Here is a 24,989-nt window from a genome sequence, read left to right on the forward strand (position 1 = left end):
CATTCCACTTCTCCATAAAAAGATAGCGATTGCTACTCGGTGAATCATGGCGAAAAAAACCTTCAAATGTATTCGCCATGTGGTCATTGAATAGGGTGATTCACCGTTTTTGTCAGAAAATCACCAAACAGCACAAATTCGCCATAAAAACATGGCGAATCAGGCTCATTGAATACCGCCCAGTGTCAGAACAGAAGAAAAACAAGGGCAGAGGCACACAGTGAAGTGACAGAGGCACACAGGAGGCGAGATGTGACAAATACAAGTATGGGGAGAGGAGGTGGCAGGGCATGTGGTCCCTGGGTCGTTAATGTCTAGGTAGACAGTCAATAGGTCAATCACCGATGGTCGACACCGTGAAATGGTCGAAATACCATTGGTCGGCATTGACAGATCGACACAAACTGAAGGTCGACATGCTTTTTTCACTTTTTGCTGATGTAGACTGACTCGGTTCAAACTTAACTATACACAGGGTGCCAGGACACATGGTGCTGTGCACCATTCAGAGGAGAGTGAGTAGTAGGTGGGGAACTAGGCATGGGCATTAAGGCATCACTGTGGCAGGATAGGTCAGACTGCACACCCTCCTAAGACTGGTACCATACTAAGCCCTGAACCTGTATTAATGGTAGGGTCAGCCCTGCACCAGATTGACAGAAAACAAATTTATATTATAATTTATACCACTTAATACTAGACCAAAAATAGTTTAAAAAAATGTGGTACTTCCTGATTATTGCAGCCACCGCTTACTCTACGGAACTTACGTAGCTTAACTCGCAGCAGCCTGGGTCCATGCCACCATCTATTACCTTTAGTAAAGGTGTGTGCAATCGAAGTGGAGCGAGACACCGAGCCCGAAGCAAGGAGAGCCCGCAAGGGGACAATGGTGTTATTCTGAAAGCGGCCAACGTAACTGGCTTAAGCTGTAGCCACAAAGATGAGGAAGTACCAAAAATGCTCTTAGAACTATATTCTTATAAGATTTTCCCTGTCTTAAGCCCCTTACAAACTGGGCGATAAATTAGAGACATGGCTCATTTTAGCCCTTCTGAGCAATATCGTACCATTCTGTGCGCTGCTCCCGACAGCTGCGTGCTCGGCTGTCCACCCCATTTGTTGGCTGTGCATGCCCAGACGAGGGAGCAGGTCCCTGATATCGGTGGCAGTGTGGATCGCCTCATGTGTACAAGGCATTACTGTTGCCAGACACCCCCTTTCAACACACCAGGTATGGTGCGACTGCCACACCAAGATAATTTTTATCCTTATAATATAGGAGCAACTAAACTGCATTGCTAGCATACACTGAGCAGTGAGTTTTATATCTGTGTGAGACTGAGGGCATAAGTCAAGAATTGATCGCAAAGCAAATTTTTCTCTAATGGACAAAACCATGCTGCACTGCAGGTGGGGCAAATGTAACATGGAGAAATAGATTTGGGCCAGTTATATTTGGGCAGGATAAATCCTGGCTGTTTATTTAACACTGTAAATTAGATTTCAGTTTCAACACGCCTCACCCAAATCAAACTCTCACTGCACATGGAACATTTGCCCCTCCTGCAAATGATTACACACTGTAGATCACATGACCGCACTTTATTCCCCAATGATCACACCATGGAGAATTTAAGCTACAAGGAGAGATTGAGAAATTTGTGACTATTTACACTAGAGAAGAGACGTTTAAGGGGGACATGCTTATCATGTACAAATATATCAGGGGACAATATAAGGAACGGTCAAACACTTTTTTTTTTTTTTTTTTTTTTTTTAATAATTCGGTATTTTTATTAAGATTTTGAAACATACATAATAATACCCACTACAGATATAGGGTATTGTGGGCCCAGACATTGTAAACCACAAATGATAGGATAACGACACAGGATACTAATACAGCAAAGAGCAGCCAGAGTAGCGTTAAAATTAGAGTGGTAAGTGTGAGCATCAATGTAGTAGGGGTAGTAAGTGTACATACATTAAGTGCAATCTCTGCATTTCGGGATTATCAAGTCCTATTGCCCAAAGGCGCCATCTGGGTTCTAGGTACTATCAGGAATAGGGCACATATACATACATAGTGACATACCACCCTACAATATGACAAAAGTATAACAGTACGGATATAGAAATGTGAAAGGAGAATATGTTCCCCAGCTAAGAGAAGTAATGAAAGTAGGGAAGATTTTCGTTGCAGTGTCAATAGTCTGGTCCAAAAGGGAAATGAAAACTATAATTAAGTAACCCACTATCTGAGTAATTTACCTATGCTACCCAAAACAAATCCCCCCGAAAACCCAAAGTAAACCTCCCCAAAAAAAAACCCACCCTGTATGACCTAACCCCAACCTAGGTATACCTGGATCCCGAACAACCTATCCCCCCAACTGTCTATACTACTTCCTCTAAGAGGGATAAATTAGTGGCCTTTAGCTTATATTAGCTAATCTAGCCTAACATCCTAATTCACCCCCCTCCCCCCCCCCCCCCCCCGAATATATAAAGGATAGACAGAACGGATGCCTAACAGGGGCAGTGTGAGACAGGATTAAATCACTTTAAGACCTAAGGGCAGGTCCCCCAAACCCATCGGACAAAAAAAACAATGTGATAAGCAGTACAGAGGATATGAATGTAGATAAGACAAAGTTTAAATACGGGTCGAGATCAGGCGATGTATATAGCGGAATCAATTAGTCCGGCCAGGTGTCAACGTGATTCATATATGCAGGTACAATGATTCTAGAGGCAAGTCTAGGTTCAGGAGGATAGACAGAGGGACCGCCAAGAGGGAAAGAGTGTGGTCTCCACGATCTTACAGATGTATGTAGGAGAGCTGGATAATTTCCAAAGTACACCACAGTGTCTTCCAGCTGCATACATTCAGGATACCAAGCATTTCCAGAAATAGGCAGGTCTTTCCAAGAGTTTTCAGCCGACAGAAGAACAATCGCAGTTGCTGCAGGAGTAGGAGTCTCAGGTGTAGGGCACTGATGCAGATTCTTGTCATCTCTGGCAATAAGCTCCCCGGACGCAGATAATGTGGGAGAAGCATCTCCCTGCAGTGCAGTCAATTTATTAATAAGCCTGTCAGCAGAGGCGTAGATGGCCGTCAGGATTTGTTGGACTGATGTGCCCATTGTTAAGGAGATGGCTGTCCCCACTAGGTTTCAAATTAAAGGGGAGCAGGTGAGCTGCGCTGAAGGAGTCTAGATAAGGGATAGAGGTGGCTAGCACACCTCTAATCCTACACAAGATGTTAGCACAGCCAGACACAGGGGACGCAGGAGAATAATCAGGCAGGCTGCAATGGCAGGTATATATTATACAAAGGCAGGTAGACTGCACGTGGCTGAAGTGCAGAGCCAGCCGCCAAGGAGTACCACCAGCAGCCAAGGAGGATCTTACCCGCAGCGCTAGGTATCACCGCCGTGGCCCAAGAGGACAGTCCAACCAGCAGGAGTCTCCGGAGGTAAGATGGTGGCCGCGCCGGGAACCACCGCACCCCACAGGCACCAGATGCGGCAATGAAGGGATAAAGTCCTGCTGACGGGAGGATAGCAGCCCCGATGCGGCGTTCGTCACAGGCAGCGCAGGGTATACAGCTCCGATGAGGGAAGCCAGGTGGCGCCACAGATAGAGAAGTGCTTGGAGCACGTGGCGCGAGCCGTCCCGGTCCAGAAGCGTGCACACCAGGGAGCAGGTCACCCAGCCAAACAAGCACCGCAGATGGTGACCCGGAGGATGCACCCCGCTGTCCCAAAGCAGTGGGTAAGTTATTCGCTCCTCAGGGAGGGGGCGAACAGGATATTTTGCAGGATTTCTTACTGGAGCTCAGCACATAACATGCTACTCCATTGCCGTCGTAGCCACGCCCCTCAAACACCCTTTTTACTGCTAGAAAGGAATCTAGGGCACGAGTTTAGATTAGAAGAAAAAAAGATTTTGTTCCCTTAGTAGAAACTAAACTTTCGGTCAGAGCAGTTAACTTTGGAAAGATCTTCCTGGGGAGGTGGTGTCAGCAGAGACAATAAATATGTTCAAATTAAGGTTGGATAAACATTTATTGGTTAATAACATCCATGGGTACAATTATTAATCATAAACTATCTGTAACAACATACTATACAGCAAGGGATAAGCTATTAAAAAAAAACCTAGGTTGAACTTGATGGACGCAAGTCTTTTTTCAACCTTACCTACTATGTAACCTCAGTCCCAGCATAACCACATGCCTGAACTTCTTCCAACTGTCAACAAAACCGCGTTACAGAGCCACTGATGTATGACTCCACATCTGAAAACATTTGTCTCATTTACAGAAACACTCCTGACAGAAAAGAAGCCCATCCCTGTCCCACTGACAGAAGCAAATTTGGTACTCTTTACCTAGAAGGGCGCCAGCGATTGAAATCGCGGTCGTCGGGGGTAAAAATCGCGGTCATCGCGGGTAAATCGGGATGGCCGCGATGACCGCGATTTTTCCATAGGGAACAATGTTAAAAAGGCTGATTGACCGCGATTTTACTGTTAAATGGCTCAATGGACCCGATTTGGCCATAGGAATCAATGTTAAATGGGCCACAGAGCCCATTAACCCTTAAATGTCCCCCCCAATTTTTAACGCCACCCCACGATCCACGTGAACCCGAAGCGTGGCGAGCGCAGCGAGCCCGCGAGGGGCGGCGGTACGCGTCCTCCGACCTTTTCATGCCCTACTATCCACTAGGGCGTGGAGTGAGAATATAATAGTGTGGCGAGCGCAGCGAGCCACCGAGCCCAAAGCGTGGCGAGCGCAGCGAGCCCCGCGAGGGGACGCGGATACCTTCACAGGTAGACGCGTCCCCTCGCGGGCTTCACAGGTGTCGGCGTCGCCACGGACACCTGTGAAGCCCGCGAGGGGACGCGTATAACTGTGAAGGTATCCGCTGCGCTCGCCACGCTTCGGGCACGGTGGCTCGCTGCGCTCGCCACACTATTATATTCTCACTCCACGCCCTAGTGGATAGTAGGGCATGAAAAGGTCGGAGGACGCGTACCGCCGCCCCTCGCGGGCTCGCTGCGCTCGCCACGCTTCGGGTTCACGTGGATCATGGGGTGGCGTTAAAAATTGGGGGGGACATTTAAGGGTTAATGGGCTCTGTGGCCCATTTAACATTGATTCCTATGGCCAAATCGGGTCCATCGCGCCTTTTAACATTGATTCCTATGGGAAATCGGGAGCATCGCGTCGTGGGCATCGCGGGTACATTTATGTCCGGCCGCGACGCGACCGACACGATTTCCATGTTTAACATGGGTTTCAATGGGAAATCGCGGTCATCGCGTCGCGGGTACACATAAATGTACCCGCGATGCCCGCGACGGGCGCCGTTCTAGGTAAAGAGTACCGCAAATTTTTTACAGAAAATATGACATTATTATTATTATTATTATTATTTTTTTTTTACATAACTCACAGGATCAGACATCAATCCTCACCAAATATGACTGGTGCAGTGATGATCTGTTCAAAGAACATGAACAGGACTATTTCCTCCTATTCTTGATTGGTTTCACCCCACAACTTAAGTAGTAGAACTATATCATAACACCAGGGGCCATTTTATAAGATAGATGTGCGGTCAAGCTATGAAATACCCATGCCTGGTGTGGTTTAACACATTTGGCCTTCAGCCTCATACAGGATATGGTTAAGCTTCAATAAGAAACGGTTTACACAATAAACACATTGGTTTATTGCATCTGATTGTGGCCAATTAATCCTAATTAACAATAACGGACTTTCTATATATGTTATTATTTATATGTTGAGTCAGTGGTTTGACATATCTATCTATCCCTCTCAAGTACATGCTTTCCAGCCCACATACTCTTCATACTATTAATACAAATGATTTTAAAGGCACACTGAATCTGCCACTTTAAGTTGGATATAGAATTCATCACATATGTTCTTTTGGTTGTACAATTTATAAAAATTATTTTGGGATCAATACTATGGGCCAGATGCAATAAGTTTCAAAAGTGATAAAATGGAGAGTGATAAACAACCAACCAATCAGCTCCTGCCTGACATTTTTCAAGCACAGTCTGTGACATGGCTGGTAGGAACTGATTGGCTGGCTATTTACCACTCTCCATGTTATCACTTTTGAAGCTTAGTGCATCTGGCCCTATATCTGTTTATATACATTAATATGAATAAAATAAAGGGGAACAAAAAAAATACCTCTCGACAAATGTAAAAAAAAAGCCACCTACTTCTAACCACTCCATGTCAAAGATTACACCTTTAATTACATAAATACAAGGACTATCCTGATAGATGTGTGCCTACAGTAATCAGTGCATACAGTAACTAGGCAGAATTCTGAGCCAAGCAGAGGAGCGATGACAGGTGGTACCTGTCACAAGATTATTCTCTAGTGCCGCCTGTTTACCTCTCTGCTAAGCAAATAAAACAGAGTTGAAGTCAGAATTATGCTCCCTCATGCAAAAGCAAAATCTATTATTCATCCTGTAGAATTTTTTTAAGAGCCATCTGTACATTAACTGTAGAGTCTGATTAAGGAAAGGAAAGGAAAGAAAAGAAAAACATATTTTCCTATTCAAGTTTGCTTGATGCTTTCCCTAGTGCATCCATCGAGTCCAATATAGAGGAGAGTACAGGTAGAGTATCCCCTATCCGTGTGGGACCGCTGGAGACGCCAGAGAGGATGCTGAAGTCCTGCTGTGGACTCCAGGGGACAACGTGGACGCCAAGGGACCACCAGGGGACAGGTGAGTATGCCTTACAAACTTTTATTCAAAAACCGGAAAATTCCCTTATCCGAAATGCTCGTGGTCCCGAGAATTTCGGATAAGGGATACTCAACCTGTATTTAATTCAAGAGCAGCCATTTGTATCCTCCTTATTCTAGAACTGTCCCCACTGAAGTGTCAGAAAACCACCATCAGATTCATCCACTGCAAATCGCTGGTCAGTGGGAACTCAGCACACCCATAAGTTGAATAAGATTCAGTAATTATTAAGATGTATGATAGAGAGAGATAGATATATATATATATATATATATATATATATATATATATATATATATATATATATATATATATATATATATATATATATATATACACACATATACACACACACACACACACACACACACATATATATAGCAAAAAAAGGCAGGATGGCACTCCCAAGGTTTATCAATACTGCACGGCGGCAGATTCACACAAATAAATAGTCAAACACCAAAAGCTTGTGTCAACGTTTCGGGCAAAGCCCTTTATCAAGACATACATGTCTTGATAAAGACATTTTTCCGGTTTTGGAACGGAGCTGATTAGTTGGTAACTGCTACCCTTTAAAAGCATAGTCTGCTGTGAGCTTTAGACCAGATAGCATGCCTGGAATCAAACATTAATATCATAGCTATGTGTATTGTAACCATTTTGAGCAACAGTGTTAGGACCTGCAGAAAAGTGGGGTCCCGTGAAGGGGGCTGCAGGTTTAAATGCATTGATCAATTCATGAACTAAATCTCCACTATTTATTAATATCAGTTAATTTAATTTAATTGATGTCTCTTTCACAGGTATTATACTGTGTAATAAACATCACATCATTCTGCTTGTCCACAGAGGCTGCAGAGGTGGTATTGGCCCTCTCATTCTTAGTTGTGAGTAAATTCTTTCTATCAAGGTCACGGGCTCTGCACAGTGCGTTGAGAACAATACTTTCGGGGTACCCCTTTTCCTTGAATCTATCAATGTATGTTAGAGCTTGTATCTCAAAGGTCTGAGCATTCGAACAATTCCTCCTCCTAAGTCTTAAAAATTGCGAGAAGGGGATATTGTCCTTCCAGGGGCCAAAGTGACAGCTACGATAATCTAAGTAGCTATTTGAATCTACTGCCTTAAAATAAGTGCAAGTCTCAATGAAATCACACTCTGGAAAGTTCTCCGCACTCAGGGCTAAATCCAGATACTCAATTTTGTATTTTTGAAAGTTAGACGTGAACTTCAGATTATAATCATTCACGTTAAGTGTTGACATGAACTCATTGAAACAGGTCTCATCTCCTTTCCACAGTATAACAATATCGTCGATGTAACGTTTTACAAGTACGATATGCTCGTTTTGCAGACCTGTGAGAAAGGAGATGAGACCTGTTTTCAATGGTGTCCAAAAGCCAGTTAGATGTCATCCCCAATCAACCCACTAGTGACACCTTTCTCTCGATTAAGGGTTGTTATCCTTGCAATCACTGCAAGGGTTGTCCCTTTATAGACAAAGGCTCCAACATTTGGGACTCTGAGCATAAGATTAAAGGATTTATGAATTGCAATTCCACTTATGTCGTTTACCTATTGCAGTGTGGATGTGGTTTAAGGTATATTGGTAAAACCAAAAGATGTTTAAAAACTCGTCTTTTGGAACACATCCGTAACATTAAGCACGGTGTGACTAACCATAGTGTCCCACGACACTTCAAGGAATGTCATGGTTGTGACCCTTCCAGTCTGCGTGCAAAAGGGATTGAGAAGGTGCAAATGTCAAAAAGAGGAGGTGATCTTGACAAGTTTTTGATTAAACGTGAAACATTCTGGATATTAACTCTTAACACTCTTGTCCCTTCAGGTCTTAATGAAGGCTATGAAATTACTCCGTTTATCAACTGAACCCTTTCCCTTATTTGTTACCATCATTGGCTCCCACTCTGCTTGCGATACTCTTTTAATGTATTTGTCTGCAATATCAGCTCTAATTCTTGTTAGCTTTGTTTTTTAAAATGAATATATATGAATTATGTACTTGCCATGTATTTGCTATGTACTGTTTTTTTATCTAGTATGTATTAGCACTTTAGTTTTCTGGTAACCATGAATATTTTTATGTCTTGGTTGTGATGTAATCTGTAAACATCTGTCAATCAATTGGATGGTCCCCCCCCCCCTCTTTTTATATAGAGAATAGTGGGAATATTTTTAATGTATTTAGTGTTTTTTAAAATAATTACTAAATAAAAAATATTTTTTTTTACTGGTCAAACTTGTATTTATACTAAGGTCCCGGCGGACTATGGTAGTCTAAGATCCCTGCCGCCCCGTTTTGGCCTTGAAATTTTTAAAAATATGTTGACTAAAAATATGTTGACACGGAGTATCGACATATGTTCGGTGCAGATGTCAACTTTTTCTTGACATATTATATATGGTGCCGGCATTCCAGCATGGTGCCAGTCAGGTACCTACTGGTGATGCACCTTAAAATTTTATATTATACTTCTTTTCTTCATTGTCGTTAGCTATTTGTTTCTTTTATATAACTATATATTTTTAATGGTGGTATGATGTGTATCACTTTAAGCCACAGTGCCCGGCCCCTCTGATTGATTGACAGATGGTGTGTATTTAATGCTGGTCTGAGCAGGTAGTAGCCACGCCCTCTGACGAAGTCCCAGTGACGAAACGCGTCAGGGCGTGGCCTACCTTGCTCCACCAGCTTTGCTCTCCCGACGGTCGCTCCTGCCACTGGACTCCCCCGCTTCTGCTACGCAAGCCAGCGTATGTCGTTTCGGAGTTCCCCAGGACACGGAGGTCGCCCATACCAGTGAGCTGTTTTGCCTGATGTATCATTATCAAGCCGTGTGGTAACCAGTCCACAGTGTTGTCTTTTTAGGTACGGGCATTACTGTTATGTACCTTGGAGTTTTTATCTCCTTTTTGTGCAATAAATACTCTTTTAATACACTAGGAAGCGCTGCTTCCCATTTCTCTCCTGTTCTACCCAGATTCACCTAATCCCTTGGACCCTGGATTCATTATATGGGACAAGGAAGCTGCAGTCTTACCTAAGACTTTGTGTGTAACTACCATCCCTGCTCAGGTGCAGGTGATTTATATATATATTATAATATATATACATACATACATACACACACACACACACTTAAAAATGTAAAAACTTCACAGATAAAAATATAACAAAAGGTTTAGAAATATGTATAAAAAAAATGTCTATGTTAGTAGCACTTTAATTAGTTATTTTTCGTTTATTCACACTTTATATATGTAATGTTTGTAGTTTTGCCAATAGGAGTGATGCCACCTGTGTTGGTTTAATATACCAGCACATTACCGCCAATACACATATGCTTATTGTTACATATGGGTAATTACATTTTTGATACACATTAGTATGCCCAAGTAATTTTATAACAGTATATGATGGGTGGAGCATGACACGATTGCCTGCATAGAGATAGGGAGTGTTCTATAGTATCCTCCAGGTTACAAGTGGAAGTAGGAACAAAAGTTCCCTACCATTGTTCCCGGGTGGAACTGTTGTCATTTCCAGTCCTGCAGATAATATGTGCGCTGTGTCCCCCTCTCTCTCCACAGTGGTCTAAGGAGAGTGCTTAACACATAGATATTCTGTGTGTACATCGCTTGATTTGTTCTATTGTGTGAATGATCTGTTTATAGTACTTGTTCTCTATGGTTAGATTGGTAATTGTGCAACAGGTGGGTGATGGCATCACTTCCTGTGAGCAGGTATTTAAACTGACCCGGTGAGGCAATACAGTTGTATCCTGTTTGGAGGATGGATACCAGGTTGCCTGTTTGATTGTGCTGACCCTATTGCATATATTCCTGATGACTATCTTTATTGGATCGAAACGTTACGCTACGTCGGATATGGCTATTACTCTGGAATAAATTGATGTTATTAAGACCTTGGTGAGTGCCCGTTTCTTCATATTATGCCTTGATGTTTGCTCATCTGGTGGAGCACCCCATTTCAAAGTACGAAACCTTGAGTGCGGTCTCAATGGATATAGATATATATATACAGATATACACACACACACATAATAAATATATATATATATATTTATTGATAGATAGATAGATAGATAGATAGATAGATATGCATATATACAGATATAGATATACACACACACGCATATATAGGGTTATAATTTCATGTAGTATGTACACTTCTCCTCCTAGAAGGTAAGATTGAGTAGCAGCATTCTAACTGATCAAAAAATACTCTAAAATGGAGGCAAAAAAGTTAAATAGTATCATAGTTATACTGGATTTTTTTTTTGTTAAACTGAAAGAGAAACCATGGTAATATATTTCAGAGTAGCCTGAAAATTGTTCACATATAGTGTACTATGCATGTGACAAACATTCCCACCACACTCTTTACTTGTGTGGTGTAAGTGTACAGAAGGTGCTGCATACAGGAGGAGCAAGAGGCCATTCTCATTGTGGCTTTGTGGAAAAGCAATCAGCATGTTGACATTCATCTTGACTGTACAATGCCATAAAAATTGTGCTCAGTATCCACAAACTTTGCCACATTGACACTCATTTCTACATATTATGTGAAACACTTCTCAAAATGTACATTTACTAGCATGAAACAAACCTCTATAAATAAATCACTTACCATGTTTTGCTCAGAGGAGTACTGTATCCTTAGTGTGTCCATTGCCCGGATCATAGACTGCATGGCAGTGAATATGTTTTGGTAAACCAGCTTTGTGAACCCTCTCCGGTCTTCATCTGTGTATCCAGATCCATGAATAATTCTCATCTGCTTAATGAAGGTGCTTTTCCCACTCTCACCAGTGCCTGTTGATAATGAAAGGAGGCTTGTGAGTAATCAACGTTCCTAGTATAAAATATTTATAGGAATTTAAGCAAAAAGAAACATTCATTCAGGGAATATAAATTGCAGATTGGGGTAGACTGAACACAACAAAGACCCTTTTTTATTGCAGTAAGTCTCAACCCTACACAATGTAGTCTACAGCATGGTTCCACCTATTAATGTGTGCCACCCCAAAAAATAATTCCCACCTAGACTACATACAACATTTAGGGATGTTTCAAAGCTCTATGGGTGCAAGGGAATATGACAACATTACTGGTTGCAAAGTTCCTTTACCAAATCCTTTCCAGGGGCACTTTCTGCCCTTCGCCATAGACTGAAATTCCCAATTAAAATGATTCTCAATTTTCAAAAATTAATTCTGTAAGCATGACACCGCTCAGGAAACAAACAGCCTAATTTGAGGCTGAGCCATGATTTTTATTAGCTGGGAGATACAAGCCACAAAAAGCCTATTCCTGATTATTAGATGGAGCTTGTTACATGCTCCATTGAAACAATGAGTTTTATCTTCCCAAAACGAGCCACTGAAAGTATGAGTAGGAAAGATTAATTCATGTAAAAAGTTATTAAAAACACAAACCCTCCAAGAGAGGTCTCATCTAAAAAGGGTGGTCTTTGGGTTTTGAGAGGGGTGTACAGGCTCAATTTGCTAAAAGATCCTTCATGAACAATGCAGGTCCCGTTGCGCCAAACACTGTGTACAGTTTTCCCACTGTTACATACAGAGTGTGATGCAGAAGGTGACATTCTATACATGCAACATCCTCATCTGCAAATAAAAGGAGAGCTGTACCTCTAGCCCTACATTTAATTCTTACCTATCTACTTACCTGGACCCTCTCAGCCTCACAGAAAAATTAGCAAATCTACCACTCCCGATCCAGTCACTTGCAACCCCATCTGCTGAATCCCCCCCCCCCGCCCTGTAGCCACTCACTTATAGAGCAAGTGCTCAATCACATCATTGTAGCCCTGCCACCCAATCTACAATTCCTGTTTTCTCAGCTCAGCAGGGGAGAACGACCATGGTGCAATCATGCTGTCACATCCCTCCCCCTGCACAGCCCACTTTTGTGACTGCTATGCACCCTAGGAGCCAACTGACCCGCCCATTACAGGAGGAAGTGGGCAGCAAACTCTGAAACTATGCAACATTCTCTACCACCCTACACCCACCGCTCTGCTCCCTTTATCACAGCAGCCCATTACAGCAGTCATAAGTCCCATATTAGTAAAATTACAGTACTTGTGTAATAGCACGGCGTCCGTCACGTAGTTATTGTAGCATCCCTGTCAGAATCAGCGTAGTGTTCGCGCGGCCAGCGTAGTTAGCCTAGTCAGTCAGAAGTAGCGTAGTGTTCCCACGGCTGCTTAGCATAGTTAGCGTCCCTGTCAGAAGTAGCGTAGTGTTCCCGCGGCCAGTGTATAGTCAGCTCCCCTGTCATATTCAGCGTAGTGTTAACAGTTAACACATGTCGTCATTACTGTCTCAGATGTATGATATGGCAGGTGTGAATATGTTCCTGAAATGGTTTCCTGAAACACCCCCACTGTCCACGCCACCCCCCTCGCCACACTTCAGGCTCACTTTATAAAAATCAACTCCACGCTGACGTGGATAGTGGGGGTATGAACAGGTCGGGGGGGACGCATACACGTGCTACCGAACCCCCTAACCCCGTCTCCCTGAAGAGGACACTGGCAGGGTTGCCGTACCCTGCCACAATAATTACAGAGACGCTCCTGCGTCACAGACAGATGGAGTGCCTCTCCGCCGGCGCCCACATGATCCCCTTTCCGCCAGCGCAGGGGATCTGGCGGTTGCCGGCGCTGTGTGAGAGGCACTCACTAGGCTTGCCAGGGACAGAGCCAGGCTGCCATGGAGTCACTACGCTAGGCAGCCGTTGGGCTGCCGCGGAGTCACTACGCTAGGCAGCCGTTGGGCTATGCTGACAGCATAGCCTAGGCCAGGGGTTCCCAATCTTTTTCGAATCACGGCACCCTAGAGTATTAGAATTTTTCCACGGCACCCCTAGGCCCAAAAAATATATATACAATCAAGTAGATTATATTTCTATGTGTTTCTTAGGTTCTGTTATGTGGTAAAGGGCAGGATTTGGTTCTGATTGTACACATTTTATGGTTGGCAGCCACCAGCACTGGTTTTGTCCATAAATAATTGATCATAAATAATTTGAATTGGTCCTGGACCACCAACCCGTGGCACCCCTGCAAGTGTCCCGAGGCACCCCAGGGAGCCACGGCACACAGTTTGGGAACCACTGGCCTAGGCTGAAAACGTAGCATAGCCGGGCGCCATGCTATTAAACAAGTACCAAAATTACTCCTTTATGTCTAGGATTTGTATGTTTAATGTTACACTACAATGGTGGAGAAGACAATACACAGTATTTCGGGTCAGAAGATGTGCACAATAATGTATCTCATAAGATTTATACACTTTTTAATAAAGACATATGCAAGCATTATTTAGTTTCTGTATGAACTATTTATATAGACACATCCTATATATTACTTACAGAGAACAATACATTCATTCAATTCAGCCTCTGCTGTAACTTAAAACTGGTATTCCTTATCACATGGGCACACTAGTTTGGTCAGCAGTAAACTTACCAACCAGCATGTTTTTGGAGTGTGGGAGTAGACAGAGCACCCTAGAGAAACTCACAAGTACGGAGATAATATACAAAGTCCACACGGATCGTGGTTTGGTCAGTAATTGAACTTATGGCCCCAAACTGAGAGGCAGTAATGTCAAACACAATGTTAACTGTGCTGAATGTATTATATAGATCAGCCACTTGTAGCTGTAGAGGGGTACAGCCAGGGAGGAGGTCCACCAAACATGGATCCGGAGTTGCAGCTGCCTCAACTGCAAATCCAGAAAATGAAGAGTTGAAGGAGGCGGGGTCAGCTGACACCTCCCCTTCCATAGTCGCACGCTTTTTAAAAAAGCTCCATGGCCCAATCTCCCCTGCTGTCTGTGCATGGCCAACACCTCCTCCTCACTGAGCAGCAGCCTTGGCTGACTCATAGCCACTGCAACAGAAGAGGGACTGATTCAACAGTAGATATCTGCAAAAGTTTAGCTAGGGTATTGGAGGAAGTGGGGTAGTAAATGGTATGTAAAAAAAAAATATGTAAAAGGTTAACGATTTAAAGGGATTCCTTTGGTTTTATTTAGGGATGGAGGGAGATATTTGAAAAGAAAGTACTAAACAATCTCCAGTTGTATAGCTCTGCCCCTAGGAGTGTAATGCGGTCTGTCTGGGTATGGGTCCTAGGGTCGACAGTAATTAGATCGACAGTCAATAGGTCGAAGTGAATTGGGTCAACATGGTCAAAAGGTTGATACAAGCAGTAGGTCAAAATGGAAAAGGTCGAAATGAAAAAGGTTAACATGAAAGGTCGACTTTTTTTTAGGTCTATTCCGACATGTCAACATGTAAACTGTATAAGTGTACCACTTTGCTTGCCATGCTTCGGGAACGGCACCTCAAAACGCTCGGCACACTATTATATTCACCATCTATGCCCACGTGCCAGTGTATAAATACAAAAAAAAAAAGACTTTTGTAAAAAAATAAAAGAAAAAGAACCCATGTTGACCTTTTCCACTGCAACCTTTTTCATGTGTCAACCATGTTGACTAATGACCTAATTACTGTCAACCGTATCCAGTCTGCCTGATGCTCGCTGTAGTATATGGTGGCATATAGCTACAGGGAAGGGATAGACCAGCTTCACACCTGGACCTGTACAGAAATTTGTTTGAGAAACTAGTGCACAGACATTTTATATATATGTCCTTCCAATAACTATATTAAGCATATAAGATCTACAGAAATGCACTCTGGGAGGAGTGAGAGTGGGACATAATAGGTTTAAGAAATCCTTGCAATTTGTCTTGAAAGAACAGTTACTTTGGTGGGAATTCAAATGCCATTGAAGGGGAAAAATATTGTGGTTGTGTCGGCGTTTAAATGCCAACCGCAGTAGTCACATTTTTACCCTTCCCCAGACAATTTGTGCCCATTTTCCTATAGGCTATTGAACACTAGAGATATATACTGCTGCTACACTTTATGGCAGGGATCTCACAAACGCACAATCTTTTTCTTTATTTTTTTGGACTTCCATTCTTTACCATTTAAATGAACGCTGATTGGGAATGGTAAAGTTCGCCGAGTGCAGTGTTTGCAAAGTGGGGCACATGGCCAGAAGCATGCGGTACACTAATTGTGGGTCCATGTGCTCAGATGTTGACATTGATGCCAAAGAAAAAAACATGAAAATTAACGCCAACCTGTTTTTGTGTCAACCTAGACACTGTCGACCGTGTGATCTACACCCCAACTAGTGAATATGGGGACTAGCACAAGGTACCAGACACTGGGTAAGAAGGATCATTTCCAGGAACTGTACAGAGATCACATCAAAAAGGATACAGATCCAAATGTACAAGAACACTTGTCAACAGTCATTAATCTGTCAGGAGGCAAGTTGCATACATATAACTGTATATTCCATAAACAACCTTCTCATATATTTGAAATATTTCTAAGAAGCTTTTAATTTTGATAGAATGTTTATTTATTCACACTTTTACAATTCTGCCTGCATACTATCACTAAGCTTCTTAATGGATGTCAAGATTCTATTGTGTATTTGACAAAGCCATTTACTAGCAACAACGTGTAAACAGCACTCCAACATGCAACGTTGGATAAAGCAGAATGGCCTGCTCTGGTATGCACCAGTAGAGAATGATGTTTAGACATTGGAATTCAATAAAAGTTAAAATTGCAATAGAATGAGTGTAATTCGGCATACACCGGTGGTGATCGTTCAGAAATAGGGTTGGTTACACAGTTTGCTCCATGTGTAGGCCCCCCCAGCGATTGCGATGCACGGTCCCATGCATCGCCATTGACGGGATAGAGTTTTACTGCATGAAGTATAAATCTAGTCATCAGCAGTGTTTTCCCACCAGAGAACACTAGCTGTGCCAGTGACAGATTGCTCAGCACACATCACTGGTGGTGAGTGATCTGTACTGCACTACATCACCCAGAATGGAGGCTCATGTTTATGAGACAAAAGAATAAGAATTAAAGTTTTTTGTACAATTCGCAAATACCCAAGCAATTTGCAGCAAAACAGGTCTGTGTAGCAGTTCAGTGGTCATTTATATGTCTGATATGTAATAGGTTTATTTAACCCTGAGCGCAGGCTGTGAATAGAACAAATGGTTACTGGACTACACCATCGCTAAAGGGAGAATTTTAGAAGGCAACAGCTCACCCAGCTCCACAATTGACCACATCTTTTGCTTTCGTTGGCAGTGAGTATCCTCCAGAACCGTTGGGGGAAGGCAGTTTGCAACCAATGCTCCCCCACCCCAGGCATACATACATACATACATACAGTAGGTAGAAAGGGCACTCACCACAGCAAACACTGTCTCAATGATCAATTTATTGCATCAAGGAAGACATACTTTATCCGACGTAACGTTTCGGTCTAGCACAGACCATCATAAGGAAAATGGGTACTTGTTTCCTAGCACGGCCACAACGATCATAATCGCGGTCATCGGGGGTAAAATCGGGGCCATCGCATGCGCAAAAAAAATCGGGTGCGATGGGCCAGACACGATGCCCGTGATTTCCCCATAGAGAACAATGTTAAATTCCCCATAGAGAACAATGTTAAATGCCTCAATTTACCCGCGATGACCCCGATTTCCCATAGGAAACAATGTGAAATGGATCAATTTACCCAAATTATCATAGGGAACAATGGTAAATGGCCCAAAAACACCCCTGAACATTAAAATGTCCCCCCAAAAGTACTAGACGCCACCCCGCGATCGTGAACCCGAAGCGTGGCGAGCACAGCGAGCCGGCGAGGGGCGGCGGTACGCGTCCTCCGACCTTTTCATACCCCCACTATCCACGTCGGCGTGTAGTTGAGAATAGAATAGTGTGGCGAGCGCAGCGAGCCACCGAGCCCGAAGCGTGGCGAGCCCCGCGAGGGGACGCGGATACCTTCACAGTTATACGCGTCCCCTCGCAGGCTTCCCAGGTGTCCATGGCGACGCGGACACCTGTGAAGCCCGCGAAGGGACGCGTTTACCTGTGAAGGTATCCGCGTCCCCTCGCTGCGCTTGCCACACTATTCTATTCTCAACTCCACGCCGACGTGGATAGTGGGGGTATGAAAAGGTCGGAGGACGCGTACCGCCGCCCCTCGCGGGCTCGCTGCGCTCGCCACGCTTCGGGTTCACGTTGATCGCGGGGTGGCGTAAACTACTTTTGGGGGGTACATTTCACTGGTCAGGGGGGTTTTTTGGGGTTTCTGGCCCATTTACCATTCTTCCCTATGATGATTTGGGTAAATTGACCCATTTAACATTGTTCCCTATGGGGAAATCGCGGCCATCGCGGGTGGACCATTTAAGCATTTTTAGGCGCACACGACGCGACCGACCCGATTTTCACTGTTTTCAATGCATTTCAATGGAAAAATCGGGGGCATCGCGTCGCAGGCCACTAAAATTTACCCCCGATGGCCGCGATTGTGGCCGTGCTAGGAAACAAGTACCAGAAAATGTACAACCTTTCAATAGACAACATCAAACAGTCATCCTGGCATCCATCCTCCCCCCCCCCCCCCCCCGAGAGAGGAATTTTACTGTGTAAGTGCCGAAAAACAAGTACCAATGACGTACAGTCCAGTAGGTTCTAAATAAATCCATGTAGGCATACACAGGAATTAGGCATTCAGTAACCTGGAGTGTTTTTCACTTGGTCAAGAAAAGCATCCTTCCATGAAATCTGCTTTCATCCTCCACTTATCTCCTGTGGCTTGGCCTTTTTGTTTTGTTGTGCATTACAATTTTCTCAGAATCTACCAAACTGTTGATATGCCAGGTATCTATCTGATGAAGATCCATCAAATACACAATGCCACACTTGCAATTTCCTGCCTTACTGGAAGGGAAGGAAGAGGTCACACCTGCCACCTTTCCTTTTGAATGTCGAATGATTTTTGGCCACTTGTAAAAGAGTGGGCTTCCTATTAGACAGCTGTAATTCCATACATATTACACAGCTAATTTGGATGGGAATATCCTCAAATTAAAGCAGATTGTCTGCATTTGAATACCGTATTCATTGTACCCTGAATATGTTTTGGCAAACAAATAGAATACCTACCCCCCCCCCCCCCCCAAAAAAAAAAAAAGTGTCATTATCCATATACATACACTGCACATAACACTACAATAATTATTGTGATTCCACCTAAATCTCTGCATGTCAAGATGCTGATCCATTGCAACAGTTATTAAAATAAGATATCACTTACACTGTAAAGTGACATTTTGACAAAAACAGAATTGTCAGCATTCTCTGCTGTACAGTCCACTTTAATGCTAAAGGATATTGACTTCTAGGAATTAATCTAGACTTAGATCCTAAATCATGATTAGAATTATGTAACAAGTTCCGTGAAGCTTGCTGGATTTACAGATACAGTAAATTGGAGTTTTCTCTGAACTTCTTTGCAATATGCAAATACGAACAAACAAAACTGCAGCAGTTTAGTTAATTAGATTTAAAAAAACAACAGATATTAAATCCAATATACTGTACTGAATTTTATGAACACAACATAATGCAGTACTTATATACACAGCCAAAGAGAATGGGGTGTATTCAATGCTTTCTGCAAGTTGTGACAGCAAGCAGGGCTGCTTGCTCGCTGTCACAGTTCGCAGAGTCAGTATTCATCTGACCCCCTGCCCTATGCAGTTTCCCTCCTAGGTTTTTGGAGTGAGGGGGGAAACGGCGTATGCAGCCACTAAAAAGAGCAAGGCACGCAGATAAATGCAGCGGGCTCCCTGTATTAAACGCAAACCTCGCTTTCCTCTGATAGGAAGGATTTCCCCGGCGCGTTAAATAGGGTGAGCGGCCGACCCACGGGGGTTAAACAGCGAGGATGCTTGTTTTCGCCAATCCCTGCCGTTTAACCCGCTCGCCTGTCACATTGGATACATCCCAATGTATAATTGTGCTTTGTTACACCAGTGGTTGGCAGCATAGTAAAGACCTTAGATGTAAGGATAGTGTACAGTGCATTCCCCACTACAAGGAGGAGCTCATAACTAGGCAACATCTTTACCGTTTTTACCATCGGCAAGATGTAATACAGTCAAAGTTTTAGCTCCTTTCATACAGAAAGTATATGTAAGTAGTATCTAGATTTTGAGACTACACCTTGGTTACAGAAATCATTTTCAAAAACAATATTGCTACACATGGCAAATGTGCATCAAAAAGGAATGAATTCCATATTAAGACATCAGAAACAGTTTCCCTACCAGACCTACACAGATTGGGCACTAAATATTCAACCTGGTGTCTGTGACATTATAGCAATGGGTTTTTTTTTAACAATATTTGTATAATGACAATACTGAAGAGCTTGCGGTTTGTTTGTGAAGAAAAGACAGATGATGCAGAAAATTATTGTTTTTTTCTAACCACCTGCCCAGCTACATGGCTATTCTATTGTACCACAAAATGTGTTGTAAACATTTTCCATGATGCCGTGGCTTGAAAGGACAACTGAATAAATGGTCTGTATTTTTTGCAATAACTACATACAGCCCATAAGCAAAAATTAAAAAATGTACACGTCTTACCTAGTCGGCTTTTAAATAAAGCAATTTACGAGAGAGAGAATGAGGGACAGATGCACTAAGCTTCAAAAGTGATAAAATGGAGTGTGACAAACTGTCATGTCACGGGCTGTGTTTGAAAAATGTCAGGTACTGTAGGAGTTAATTGGCTGGTTGTTTGGCACTCTCCATTTTATCACTTTTGAGTGGGCACATCCGGCCCAATATGAGAGACCGACAGAGACATTCTCCTGCAAAGTCACTGAAGTTTTCAATTTCATCCGGCGGGTGCCCGCAAACAGCCGATATACTCCACAGGAATTGCAGCACTCCAGCCTTTAAGTGAATAAATCTTATATTAGATCCTAGGCTGAGAAAAATACTGTTTAGGTATTGAACCATCTAAATAAAAGATTTATTCACTTAAAGGCTGAAGTAATGCAATTCCTGTGGAGCATATTATAATATATAGATAAATTAAAATCTCATGCGTCAGGTTATGTCCATACCAGTCTACCACAGCTATAGTTAACCAGTGCAGTCCAGTCCAGACTACTATAGTTCTGATTATCCAGCACACTGCGGGATCCTACAGTTCACTTTATCCAGCATAGACCAATTCCAGTCTACTACAGTTTTGGTTATCTGGTGCAGCCCTGTCCAGGTGACCACAGCTCCAGTTATTCAGCCCACTATAGTTCCTGTTATCCTGCACAGCCCAGCTACTGCAGTTCCTTTATTTGGCACAGTCAGGCCCAGTCTACCAGAGTTCCAGTTAACCATCAAAGCCAAGTCCACTCTAGAACAGTTCTGGCTATCTGGTGCAGACTGGTCCTGTCTACTATAATGGACCCCATACATCAGCAATCACAATAGATGGATTTCCAGATCCAGGGATTTTTTGGCCAGATAAATGGATTCTACAATCTATTTGACTTGCCCACACATTACAGATTTCAGTGATCTGCAGATTTTTCCATCTAAAGATTGCATCTTCATATCTGGAAATTGCCCAATCGATTGTCATTTCAGCTGTTCATAATGTAAATAGATGAAGAAGACAAATTGGGAATGCCCACACATAAAAAAGATCTGCAGATAATACCAGATTATTAAGCATGTTTAAAAATCTGATTCAGCAATCGATTGGCGATCCCTATAAATTTTTGATTGGGATTGCCAAAAGGGGGCGCCCACACGTCTAAAATTAATTGTGGCAATCATCTCCAGATCTCAGGATTGTCACAATTAATTGCTGATGTATGTGGCCCATAACTCCGGTTATCTAGTATAGTTCCTGTACTCCAGCAGAGTCTGGTCTACTACAGTTCTGGTTATCTGGCTCAGTCTGCCACAGCTCCATTTATCTAACACAGTCCAGTCTACCACAGCTTCGGTTATCCATCGCAATCCGGACCAGTCCACTATAGTTCTGGTTATTCAGCACAGTGATGTCTACTAGAGTTCCCTTTACACAGCAAAGTTCAGTCCAGTCTATCATAGCTCCAGTTATCCAGCACAGGCTGGTCCAGTGTACTATAGTTCTGGTATGGCACATTCCAGTTCTGGGGTATATTCAATGATTTTTGCGAGCTGTGACAGAGTGCAGTACTGACTGCTTATTGTCACAGCTCGCACGGTCAGTATCCAACTGACCTCCTGCACACACAGTTTCCCTGTCGCTAGGTTTTTGTAGTGTAGGGGAAACGATGTGTGCAGAAGCAAAAACAGCGAGGCTCACGGCTACATGCAGCGGGCTCCCTGCATTAGCCGCGAGCCTCTCTGTTTGGGGAAATCCTCGCTGTTCGTAGAATAGGGTGAGGGCTGGCGCTTGTTTTTGGCAATCCCCGCCGTTTAACCCCTCGTCTGAATACAGGCCTCAGTCTACAGCAGTTCCGGTTATCTAGCATAGACCGGGTGAGTCTGTCCCAGGTCCAGTTACTCACTGCCATCCAGGTCAGGTCAGGTCCTTAACTGCTTTCACCTATGAAAAGCTATATTAGTCCATCTTCTTTCTTACACTTTAGTAACGCTGCCCTTAACGCTCCCAAAACAACTCTGAAGCCCCATACACACTACACAAGGGGCGGTAACAATATAAAAAAGTGTACACACTAGAAGATATAGTAAAAGATATTGCCCAGAAAGCCCTGTCATTTTTCAAACCCAGCCTTTAACTTGGCAATTAGGAGCTGATTGGCTGGCACTTTATCAGCAGACACTTTAATCACTTCACCAGGATTATTATATATGCCCCTCCATTCCATGACACTCTAGTTACCATGAGCTAAATGTATCCACTTCTTCACTCCACTGATACACACTGGGCGATTTTGCACAGCGTGTATTTAGAGCGATGAGGTGAAAATCGCTGGCCTGAAAAATCGCTCAGTGCATGAATACTGCTGATTTTACATCGTTAAATTTTGTCATTAATCCTTGTATATTGAAAAATAGGGTATTGACCATTGGATAGACACCAACTAGGTAGACAAGCATTAGGTCGGCTTGCAGGAAGGTCAGCTTGGGTCATAAGGTCGACATGGGGTTTTTAATTTTTTTCTTTTACCCGAACGTCGACTTAGTCAACATGGACACATAGCGCCGCTGCATGCACCATGCTTCGGGCATGGTGCCTCACTACGCTCGGCACACTATTTTATTCTCCCACCATGCCTAGTGGATGGTGGGGCATGAAATGGCACATCGGCCCCCCCAAAAAAGTGAAAAACCCCATGTTGACCTAATAACCAACGTCGATCTTCAGTCATGTTGACCTGATGCTTGTCAACCTAGTGACCGTAAAAAAAAAAAAAGGGGGGGGGCACCCAGACCATATCATAGTGTTCCCGCTAGGCTGTTTTAGCGGGGCGCTGCGCTCTGCCCGATTTTTAAAGGGCAGAATGCGCCCTGCCCCTCTAGCAGCGCCCCGCTAAAACAGCCTGCTGCATGTCCGCCGGAGTGCACCGGTGAAGCCCAGCGCCGCCATAGATTGCGGTGCACGGCGCTTTCCCGGCAACTCGGGGACGTAGTTACAGCCGGGCACGCCCCCTTCAGTGACGCGCCGGCCCGGGCACTCCCCCATTTGTGACGCGCCGGCCCGGGCACTCCCCCATTTGTGACGCGCCGGCCCGGGCACGCCCCCATTTGTGACGCGCCGGCCCGGGCACGCCCCCATTTGTGACGTTGGCGTGCACGGTCAGCCCCTCCAGCGCCCTGCCCCGTTTGGTTCCTAGAAGGAACACTATCATACCATACCAATAACACAAGTGCACCTAACAAATCAAATTGGGATACATAGTTTTAATAAAAGAAACAGTTTATAATTAGAAAGGCAAAAAAATTGTACTGGATTACAATGGTTTACATAAACATTTATTATAGCTATTATCATAGATATATATCTATTATATATTACCATTGGATGGAGTAAATCTCAGTCAGGTGTCAATGAATATTATGAAAGCACAAAGGTAGTTTTCATAATTTGTAAAAATAAATATCAGTCTATTTACAGGTCTTATTTTAGTGCCTTATGTACTTCATTTGTTTATTTTGCATACAATTGTAAATATACATGTTTGAGTTTCTATTGCCTTTAACAAATCTAAAGTGCAATGAGGATGTGCACCATCCAGCCTGATACTTCACAGTTTTCCCCAGAGATGCAAAAATATATGCAGATTCAGTTATACATGCACTATGCACACGGCCTGGTTTTTTATTTAATTTTTTTTTTCATATTTTCTGGGAGATATTGCCAATTGCATTGGTGTTTAATAAACAAATAAAAATAATTATACACTGATCTAAAAAGCAGCGTCAGAGTCAAGTAGATGAAATGACCAAATATAGTAATGTATAATATAAATATGACTGCCACTATAGCTGGGAGGAACTACGGTCGTATTATTGACCACACTTAGAGCGACAGTCATTAGGGTCAACATGTAGGAAGGTCGACGGGGTAAAGGTCGACATGAGTTTTTCAGTTTGAGCCGAAATGTGCCGACAGGCGGTATTTCGTGCCCTACCATCCACTAGGGCGTGGTGGGAGAATAAAATAGTGTGCCTAGCGCAGCGAGGCACCGCGCCCAAAGCATTGTGCACGATGCGAGGGGCTGCGGTTGACTTCAAACAGTGTCCATGTACACTGTGTCGACATTCGGGTAAAAAAATCATGCCGAACTCACGACCTGTCGACGTAACCCATGTCGGCCTTCAACCCTTTCAGCCTAAATGTTGTCAATAAAACAATCCACACCCGCTGGGAGCACAGGGACTGCTCCTCCATATGAGTGAGGAGCTGAGGGGGAGAATACTGAAAAGGTGCGTACACACGGGGGAGATATATTGCTCAGCAATATATTGCTCAGTGTCTCCTTTTCATCAGCGATCATAGATGAAAGGGAACCTCTGCCGGTGGAGCCACAGAGGGAAACAGCTGGTCGCAGGAGCAAACTGTGAAACACTCATGTCAACCTTTTGCTTGAATTGACTCTGAGTCTACCTTTTTTCCTGTCTACCTAGACACGGTAGACCTTTCAATCCAAACCCCATTGCCTT

The 24,989-nt window shown here is 43.4% G+C and overlaps 1 protein-coding gene across 4 annotated transcripts in view; it reads right to left on the bottom strand.

Annotated features, from left to right (window-relative positions):
* The window catches only part of LOC146078869 (guanine nucleotide-binding protein subunit alpha-14), a 173,289-nt gene that overhangs the window by 87,446 nt on the left and 60,854 nt on the right, over positions 1-24,989 (bottom strand). For all 4 annotated transcript variants that reach the window (XM_083186140.1, XM_083186142.1, XM_083186141.1 and 1 more), the window contains exon 2: positions 11,486-11,670. In XM_083186140.1, coding sequence (XP_083042266.1) covers positions 11,486-11,632 — 147 coding nt within the window. In that variant the 5' untranslated portion in view covers positions 11,633-11,670. The remainder of the gene's footprint in view (positions 1-11,485; positions 11,671-24,989) is intronic.

The sequence above is a fragment of the Crinia signifera genome, chromosome 1 (assembly GCF_055691185.1).
Source record: "Crinia signifera chromosome 1, ASM5569118v1, whole genome shotgun sequence".
Taxonomy (NCBI): Eukaryota; Metazoa; Chordata; class Amphibia; order Anura; family Myobatrachidae; genus Crinia; species Crinia signifera.